General features: G+C 51.7%; 1 protein-coding gene across 1 annotated transcript; it reads right to left on the minus strand.

Moving 5' to 3' along the window:
* Positions 1 to 6,592: 6,592 nt before the first annotated feature.
* IUM83_05796 (Major Facilitator Superfamily (MFS)) lies at positions 6,593 to 10,213 on the minus strand (the record flags this gene model as incomplete). Its single annotated transcript, XM_067929953.1, has 2 exons — positions 6,593 to 7,070; positions 7,134 to 10,213. 2 exons carry the CDS (start codon positions 10,211 to 10,213, stop codon positions 6,593 to 6,595), a joined length of 3,558 nt encoding a protein of 1,185 aa, XP_067798185.1.
* Positions 10,214 to 10,369: the final 156 nt, after the last annotated feature.

The raw sequence follows: 10,369 nt of genomic DNA on the forward strand, positions 1-10,369 counted from the left end.
CGCAGTGTAGTGACAGTAGCACCATCTTTCCTGTAGGCGGAAGATTCTAGAATGAGCCTCTTACTATGCAACTCCTAAACTTCTCTTGCGGTTCGAAAACTGGAAGGACACCCGTGTAAGCGTTGATTTTGGTTTAGCAATTCGCGTAATTTACGAGCCAATCAACTCTTTGCAAAGCGGATTGGTAATTTGCCAAACTAAACCATTAAGCGTGATCAAAACCCGCAACGCAAGCATTGAAAGTGCAACCATAGCTGTTTTTGGGTGTAGAATAAAATTATCTGACGAATAACCCGGACAATCTTGGATCATCGTACAGCTCGAGCGAGCCAACTGGAAGATTATTAAACGGGTCTTTTGCGGGTCTGGTCTGGTGTCAGGTCGGGTATGTGTATATGGCTGGTCTGGCGCTGGTCAGGCAGACTTGCACCAGACCTGAAAAGTAGAACACAGAGTAATATAGAGTATAGCACTCATATACTATTTAAATGATTAATATTTCTTGATAGAACTCTGGATGATGTCTCAAGAACCTGCGATTATAAGCGTGCCTTTTCGCAATATAGTATAAGAGGTAGCGTCGTACTTGCTTTCGTGGCAAGTATCCCGGCTGGTTCTCGGAGCCGCAACCTCTACGCTAACTCGTGGTTTCCGTGCGTTGAAAGACCAAGAAATCAAGTACATACGGCAAGAGCGATAACCGACGTAGTGGTTGGATAGCGATTGCCCATTAAAGTGGATAGGCTATAGGCGAGGGGCTTAGTTACCTAGAAAAAGGATCGTTCATTCAAAAATGAGCGACGTCTAAGAACTATGCCCCTACAAGATAATCATGCATTGGAAGGCTACGCGTATACGATAGTGTACGCAAGACTATCGCGGTACCATGTGCAAGGCCAGTGTCGACGTCATGGCAGATGGCTCTTACCAGCATGTCATTCCCCATACGTGTGGTAAAACCACCAACGCGACCGCCACGAGTACGACGGAAGACGGTCTCGCTGGCGCTATCGAAGACGTCGTTGACAGCATGAAAGCTGAGGTGGATGAGCTCGCTTTGAAGAACATTATTTTGGTGCTAAGCAAGATTTGAGAGTTGATGAGAGAGGGGCCCACGACGATAAAGGTTATCCGCGGTCTCACCCGCGAGCAAGTTACCAATCGTGTGTACCGCACACGCAACCTTCACTTTGGCTCCACCATCTACGGGCATGTCAATGTACCGCCGCTCTCAATGACCAAGGACAGTGATATAGCATTCTTCCAGTTCCACTACTCTTATGTAGACAGTGGTGAAGCCCAGCAGGTAGTTGGTTGGGGACACCCTGTGTTGATTCGTCTGCTGTCCTATAACTAGATGGCCATCTACATTGTTGGGACATTCCATTGCGTGCCGAGTCCTTTCCACCAGTGGATTGTCGTGAAGGTTAACTATCGTGGATCCCAGTGTTTTGTGCCCTGCCTGTACGTCTTACTAACTAATAAGAACGAGTGAGTGTACAGGCACACGCTCCACTGTGTTCAATCTATGACGGAGATGACCATAGATGTGGGCGCCATCTCGTGCGACTTGGAGCGTGGTCTCATCATTGCGGTTTGGCGATCAGTTCCCGGAAGCCAACACAATGGGGTGCCTGGTTCATTTCAAGAAAGCCGTTCGACACAAGATAATCAACCTTCCGATTCCGAAGGGACAGATATCCGGCATGATGCAGCGAGGTTTTCTCGATGCGCTGACCGTGCTTCCTCACGATTACATCGACCCCCGTGGGATCGACATCGGCATCATCAAGTTCAAGCAGCATCAGTTCATGCATTCATAATTTTCACCGCAATAAATGAGATCTCCACGAAACAGAAGACACTCGCCAGCGTAAAGAACCCGCAACAAAGCCCTCGGCGGATCCACATTCGTAAAGCAGCCGTCCAAAACCTTCAGGGATGTTCCTGCCCCAAGCGCAACAACCATGCTGCAAGGGATAGTCTGAAGGCATTTCTTCACCGCTTTTGGAATCGCGTCTCGCGTGTAGTCTTGACGCAGAGGTTGAATGCGTCCATTTGAAGTTTGTCTCCATCTTTACCACCAACTTCTTTGAAGACAGGAACATAGCTACGGGCCTTTGCTTCCTAGTAACGCAGTTACAGTCTCAACAAAAAGTTTAGGGCGAAAGCGTTGTCAACCCTGTGGCGGAAGTGCATGGTACTAGCTTGTCATCGTGGAGGCCGTTTCCGAAATGCGGAGACGCGGCACAAAAGGTCTGGGATGCGGCCCAACAAACGATAATCCAACATAGTAATTTTCCCGTAGTAGTTCTATTAATACAGCAGTTCTCCTTTGGGTATATTAGTACAGTAGTTATTAATATTAATTATCGGATGTTCGTTACGGTCTCCCAGGTTGCTAATGACTATTTGGTGGGTCTGGGTCTGGGGCGGGCATGGAGGCATATTCGTGGGTCTGGTGCTGGTCGGACTGACCAGGAACCATACCAGACCCGGAGTAGACCTGTTTAAAATGTAACCAGCCAACTCATCAGTATAATTGCAATAACAAACCCCATACTTCGTACAACGAAGTACATACTTAGTGCAAGTATGCATGACAGTAGATATTCCAGGCTTACTTGATAAAATTGTATCTATGCGAAATTTCTCTGGTCGATTGGTTACCGATTTCTACAAATTTGGTCGGGATTCACAAATCAAAATTAGTTTAGTAGAAGTTCTCCGAATGAACAAATAAATCTAAATGTGATATAGTATGAAAGCAGTACTAAGCACGAATCTACCGCTAAGCGGTCTGCAAGTTGCAATCCAGAGCTGTTCCGGGCGAAGTACGGCTTCGTTTGTTCTTATCGCAAAGAATAGTGAGACGCCTTCATCGCATCTTCATCTCCGTGAGATTCTTCTCATTTTATGGCGCATCCACACAGTCATTGTGTTCTATGGCGTCTCCTAAACGATATCTATTTCCACGGTGTGCGTGCGATCAGCCCCAAACATTCCCCGTTTAAGCTGCTCGTTTCGGCAACACTACCAGCACCTCGCCGATCAACCAGGTTTAATGCTGATACTGTAGTGACGAGATCAGGACAGTTTTGGGCCACCTGAGGTCCCTCGAACCTGGTGATGACGACGTTCAACTCGCAGTTACGCGAGTGTGGATACCTCAGCCTTATGTTCGATTTAGGCTGCGCTTAGCCAGAACTAGAAGTCTACTAAAATCAACTTCTCCATAACATCTTCATTTCCGTTCAGGTACGACAGCGAATTCTCCACTTCCCGTCTTCCTCCAGAATTCGCCGCCTCGAGGAAAGATGGTGCTAGTGTCACTACACTGCGCGAGTGGGTCAGGTGGGAAGCTCGTTCGATGTGGCTTGTGGGTCAGGTGGGAAGCTCGTTCGATGTGGAAATCGACGATGATGCGAAGGTGAGCAAGCAGAAGGAATTGATCTGGAAGAAGAAGCCGAACAGGTTGAAAGAAGTCGACGCCGACGCCCTGCAGCTCTTCCTGGCGAAGCCAGACGGTGAGTGGCTGGCGAGCAATGGCTCTGCTGTGCTCCAAATGCGAACTGGGGACATTCCAGCGCAAATAAAGGGGATGTTGACGAAAGAAATCGACCCAGATGCACAAATTGGTGCTGTTTTTGAAGAAGTTCCGCAGTATGACCCTATTCACGTGCTAGTGAGGAAAGACGGCGACATGGTGGAGTTACAGAATTCACTGGAGTGGAGGCAGCCAAATCCACTTTGTAACACTTTCGGAAAGGCCTGGCCGTATCAAGGGAGAGAGAAGATTGCGGCTACTGTCGCGGGCCCACTCGTCGACCATTTCAACGCGTGGAAAGATGGGAACGACGACAAGCAGACTCACGCGATCAACCTCGTGTTGAGTGGACCGGGCACGGGGAAGTCCCGCATGCTGGATGAGATGGATGGCATTCTGCTCAGAGCTGCTGAACTATCTGGAAGCCAAGAGTTAGTCAGGAGGATGCAGAAGGTGTATACATTCCATGTGACGTTTGAGAATGGGACAGCAGCACACGGATCGTTGATCAATCCCGAATACCCGGATTACGACGTCAGCTACCGAATGCTCTACCAGCTCACGAAAGACAGAATAGACTGGCCAGCGTTTTGTGCTGACGTGAAACGAAGATATGGACATCTCCCATTGTCGATTGGTACGGTTATCCAGTTGCTGGCCGATCTGGAGATGACTGACGTCACGAACATGACGGTCGTCTTGTGTCTGGATGGACTGCAGAAACTCCTGAACAATGACCCTAGGGAATTGGACTTGTATGCAGTGTTGGCTTCAATGTGTTGCGTCATGAACGCTTCCAAAGTGTTTGTGGCTTGCGTTTGCTCGGCAACAGCTCAAACTCCTGTCAGAGATGCACTGTCAGGTTCATCGCAGAGGCGTGTGTTTCTAGTTCCACCAGCCATAACTAGTGACGTCTTGGGGGCAAGAACGCCATTGGAGAGACAGTTGGTGGAGGACATGGGGGCCATGGTCGAGCTCTTGAGATATTACATAAAGTGTTGGGCAAGTACTCGAGAGAAAATTTGGAAGAACTGGATCCAGTTGGCCTCGTTGACGAAGTGTGGCTTGTTCTGCACTAGTCCTACGATAACTTCTTGAACTACGGTTTTTTTTATTTCGTCAGCGAACTGCCAACAACTGGTCACCGCTATACCCTCTCGCCGCAGCTACACGATAGGATACCGTTTTGATGGTGAAGGGTACAGCCTCACAGTAGATGGTCTTCGAAGTTTGGGGTTATTTCGACTAACTACCGAGGGCTATGTGGAATGCGCCTTTATTGTTCTTCTGAAGTTAATAAGTACAGTCGCCGAGTAGCTAAGCGGAGAAGCCAACGTCGACGAGCATCTCACGCGCTTCGCGATGACATGGCAGCCATTTGAGAAGTTCGTGGCGTTCTACCGGTGCGTGAAATCAATCGCTTACTGTGAAGCTCCAGTTGATCTGTGTACGTTTCACGCTGGCGCCCGCTTTGGTCCCACCGGCGGCATTGGGATTGCAGAGACTAAGGCACGCAAGGTTGTCGGGTCTATAAAACAATATCCTACAAATTCCAGTGCGATTGCTGGCGGGAATAGCGTGGCGATTTCTACTGACGACGGAGTTGTTGAGATTTCAAAGATGGACGCCGTTGTCATCAACGCCCCTGCAGGTGTCATATTATCGCTTGTGCAACTCGTCATCGGCAAGCAGCCAATAGTCCGGTTGTGCAACGAAGTTCTTCAGTGCAAACTGCTGCAGTCGAAACGGAAGATAAGCGCGAAAATATACGACGAAGAGAGGGAGAAAGCCGTGGACCAGAACGTGGATGTGTTCTTGTTCATTACGATTGCTGAAGCAGACGATTCCCTCTTCCTCCGCGCTGCGGGCTGGTGTCAAGAAGCGAGTTTACCGACTATTTCGGACTATTCGCAAGTCGTGCGTACCGCGGTTTCTTGGAGGCACCGAACAACATCAATACCGCTTCGCAGTGCGAGTTATATCAGGTTGAAAGCACGGAGGTCACAGCTAAGAAAACTGTCAACGAGTAGATCCCCACCAGTTTCAAGCATTGACGACGCAATTGCACGCTCGTAACGAGAAGGGCGAAATCAGCTTGAGAGCGATGCATTGCGATCACATGGAAACTGGGTTTTAGATCGATTTGCCATTGATCCTTCGGACTTTCAATACCACTGCCTCGTTTTGAAGGTAGTTGCCTTTCCCTTCGACGTGAATGTATTCGATCGATCTGCTCGTGTATTTGTCCTCCATCGGAGCTGGCTAGCACTAACAACGGCTACCCATTCTCTGGATTTTATCTAGAGTCCACCACTGTGCCATTATTCTTCTATGCAATACCCTGCGGAATATGCTTCGACTTATAGGTTCAATACCCGTTTGGTTTGATATATCTGTTATTTTTAGTACCCTGTTCGTTTTTCAGTTTATGATGAATGTTTAATAACTTGCAATCGAGTGTAGTACCTATGATAGATGCTTTATCTGATCCTTCGAGCGATATCAGTCGGATTTTTCCTTGTTCAACAACATGCAGATCTGACGACTAAGTGGGGGTGGTCGCTTCCGCTCAATAATTTCAAGCTTTGGTTTACGCAGGACAGTAATTTTTAACACAAGATGGCTTATCAGTAAGAGACGCAACCTACAGCGAATGTGGGAATCTCTATCTAGTAAACGTCAAACTCATTTTCTACGGATTCAAAATGGCATGTGATATCATCTTAACGTTTAAACACCTTTTTTTTCACTGTACCGCGATGGCCTCGCCCGTGATCGTGTTTGGGTTCTCCTGCTTAATCGCCTCCTTCAATTGCCACACCTGCAGGGCAGTGTCGATCTTGACACCGAACGAGACTCCCGGCTCAACAACAACTACGCAGAAGCGCGACCATCTTTCCTGTAGACAGCGGATTCTGGAATTGCTAATTTGGTGCCGTAAGGATTGATGTTGCCAATCCATTGACACAAACTTCACAGCGTTAGTGCGAACTCAGTTTGCACACCCAATGAATCTCCTCACAACTCTTCGTGTTTGTTTATCCCTTACCACTCATTCAGCATATCACTGTTGTTGGCGCCAATATCTACAGTCCAAACAGTGTCCGGCTTCACTAACTTCGTCAGCGCGCTACGGTCTGTCTTGCCCGTCAACGGTTGCTTGCTCGGATACGCCAAAATGCTGATTTGCGAAGGCGCCACATGAGCCACCTCCTCGACATCATACAAGAACATAGCGCACTTCCACTTCACTTCGTCGAGACCTCCACTGATGGCGTCCAGGTTGAGCTCCATTTTCCGCACCTCCTCGCCTGATTGCCCTTTTCGTCGGAGGCATACGAATCGCGGACGATGCCTCGAGCTGGCAAAGGAAAAGCGGTCCTGGAACTTCTTCATCAGTCCACCGTTGCTACTGCCACTACCCGAGAGGTTCTGGCTCCGTGTCCGACTATCCCCAGCACTTGACACCGTCTCGGAGTCGCTCCCGCTACTGTGTCCCGTGTGGTCACTCCCTTCAGACCCCCTTTCATCTCCGCTATTTGCTCCACGCGGCCCAGTTGCAGAGTCGTCATGGCTGTTGGCGAACGAGAATCGGGCCAGTTTCTGAACGGAGGCACCAGTCGGAGTATCGGCCCCTGCGTGATCGGCTTTGTTGTCATTGCCGGCGCTCCCGGGGCCGTGTGTTCCTGCAGCACTTCCGCCGCGCGATAGCAAGTGACGCGTCGTGGAAAATAAGGACCCACCACGCGAAGTTGCTTGCTGCTGCGCAGCCTGCTCTGCGATCTTGGCCTTGGCCGACAGTGCAGCCTGCTTGGCTATCCGCATCATCGCGTCGTTCACGGAAGTGTGGAACAATGCATCTTGCAGCTCCTTGAGGGCAGCGCGCATGCGGTCGGCGTCCCCCGAAGCAGCAAACCCCACATACATCTCGTGCCTTTCAGAGCCGTGCGGGAAGATGCCATTTTGCCTGGAGGCTTCCTGTATCTTCTCAGACAACACATACTTTAAATATTTTGAAGCGCGAGTAGTCTTCCTGCCCAATCGCACGCGTTCTCCACCTTCGTTTACTTCCGATGCAGAAGACAACGAACCCGATGAAGACGAAGACTGCCGTCCTGTTGCTGCGACAATGGAGATGTACTCCTCCCACATACTCCGAAAAACGTATTGAATGAATTCCGATGATGGTTCTTGGACAATATCCATCTCATTCTCATCTAGACTCTCAGGCTGGTCATCCGGGATAGATGGGAGAGACTGCGTTGGAAATGCTGCGTTGAAAAAGGTCGACAACTCATTTTTTGAGAATGACGGGATAGGAACTGCTGGAGGAGTCGATGTAACTGAAGTAGTAGGGGCGACAGTAGGAGCAAAATCTCCGAAGTTATCGCCATTTTCAGCAAACGCGCCTGAATTTGACTTCTGGAAATCATCAAATTCGTCCGCTCCATGTGCTGAGCTCTGCGTAAAGTCTCCAAAGTCACCGAAGTCATCACCTCCACTAGTCTCACCGCTTTGTGCAAAATCGCCAAACCCATCATCGTCAAATGCAACTGATGGCGAGCTGGCGACGGCACTTGACGGCACAGGCTCCCCAAAGTCGCCGAAGGAATCATCATCCTCTTCAACTGCCATACTTGGCACTGGGGTTGGTGAAGGAAATGATCCCAAGGCAGCTGAAACATTCGGGGTGATAGTTGCACTTGCTGCAGGCACACCAGCTTCGAAGTGACCGAAATCTCCAAAATCGTCACCACCATCCGTTTCGCCAAGCTGCTCTTGGCTGTCCTTCTTGGCTTCCACCCCAAAACCATCGTCAAACTTGGCAGTGTCAGTTACTAGCTCGGCAGCAGCAGTAGGTGAAGCACTCATCACAACATGTTCAGCCGAAGTAGACGCACCAGAGAACATGTTTCTACCAGCTGAATCAGAGCTTCCGAAATCCACGTCTGTCACGGGTGCAGAAAAACCAAATGCGTCGCCTTGCTGTTCAATGCGGTCATTTGCCTCCGCCGAGCTTTGTTCCGACGGCCACACAACCTCATCACCAGACACCTCACCCTCGTCACTGCCAGATTCGTCGTCATCAAACGCGCCGTCTTGAATGCCAAGAGCATGAACCTCGTCATCGTTCTCCTCGATCAGATTTACTAGACCAGGTTTACTTTCGTTACTCTCGATACTCGTACCATGGTCCGCTGAGTCAGTGAATTGCATGAAGGAAAGTTCATCGGCTTTTCCTGAGTGGTTTGTACTTGCAGGAGACTCAACCGCGGCAACGTCGGTTGACTCTAACTCGGTAGCAAACTTGCCAGCGGTCATTTCTTCGTCATTGTTTGGCGATGAATTTGACGTGGCGGCACTAACATCTTGCCAACCGTCTAGAAGAGTTGTTGACTCGGGGTTCGCTGGCGGTGCCTGGTTAATAGCTGAAAAAACGTCAACACTTTCCGCCGAAGCAATCACACCTCCTTGGTCGTCGCTCGCACTTGTCTCCTTTTCATCAACAGCTTCATCAACAGCTTCCTCGCCAGCCTGTTCGTCGTCACTCCCCTTTCCGTCATCCGCATCAGCCGAGGAGCTCCACGCAGCGAGAGCCTCCGCCAAGGGCACCTCCTCGGGAGCAGCAAGTCCCGCTTCAGCGAACGGGTCCATCTCGTCCGAGTCATCGTCAGCAGCAGAAGCGAACCCCAGGAACCCATCCGTCATCTTGAACGAGCTGTGCAGCGACGGCGGGGCCGACGACGGTGACGGTGATGGCGTCACACTGGAGCTCTCCATTCCAACCGCACTAGTCCTCGTCGTAGCCGCCGCAAACGCTCCGAATCCGTCCTGCTCGTCCCCGTTCGCCCCCGCACTCACAAACGACGCGTTCAACGAGCCGAACGACCGCGTCGTGCGTTCTGCAAACGGGTCCCGCGGGGTCGTCACCCCCACGACCTCCCCGGGGGGCCTCACGGCCTCATGCAGCGATGCAAACGACGCTCGCAGCGACGTCGGCGCCGACGAGGGCGTCACCGACTGGGGCGTCGTCGCCGTCAACGTGAACAGCTCGTCGTCGCCAAACGCCGTCGCTGACGCCGCTGCTTCTCCCTCAGCTGCAATGCCAAAGAACGGGTCGCTCGGGGCCGCAGCCTGCACCGGAGAAAAGGACAGCAGGTCCGTCGTCTCCTTCTCCTTCTGCACTGCAGCAGTAGGAGACGGGAACGACGCGAACTTGGTCGCCGTCGGCGGCAGCGGCAGCGTCAAGCCGCTAGGACTGGACGCCGTCCTGCTGCGGCCTGAGGCACTGCCCACCGACGCTGCCAGGGGGTTCGTCTCCGTCTCGTGGCTGCTGCTGGCCCACACGAGGTCCAGGATCGCCGCTCTGGCCGCCGCGGGGGTTGCAACAGCCTTCTCCTGCTCCGTCTGCGGCGGCTGAGCGGCCCCCAGGCCCGCCGTGATGTCCGCGAAGGGGTCCGCCTCGCCGCTGATGGACGGCAGCAGCGCGGGCGGGAAACTCATGAGCGACGAGCTGTCGGCGGCCGCGGACGCACCGAAGTCCGCGTCCGCGCCGTACACGTCGCCGAAGGGGTCGGACAGCCGCTCGGCCGCCGCGAAGGAGCCGAACTCGTCGTCGTTGCTGGCCGCGTCGCCCGCCGCCGTGAAGCCCGAGGACGCCGCCATCGCCTGGAGGGAGTCAAGTGCCGTAGTACGTGGCGTCTATCTCGCTTCGCTCCCCTCTGCCCCCTTAACGGTAGTGACGCATAGTGAGGCCAAGTGACGCGGAAAATACTATGACACGGCATAAAACGGGGGAGGAGAATGGGTTAAGAAACTGTG

The sequence above is a fragment of the Phytophthora cinnamomi genome (assembly GCF_018691715.1).
Source record: "Phytophthora cinnamomi strain GKB4 chromosome Unknown Contig10, whole genome shotgun sequence".
In the NCBI taxonomy this organism is placed as follows: Eukaryota; Oomycota; class Peronosporomycetes; order Peronosporales; family Peronosporaceae; genus Phytophthora; species Phytophthora cinnamomi.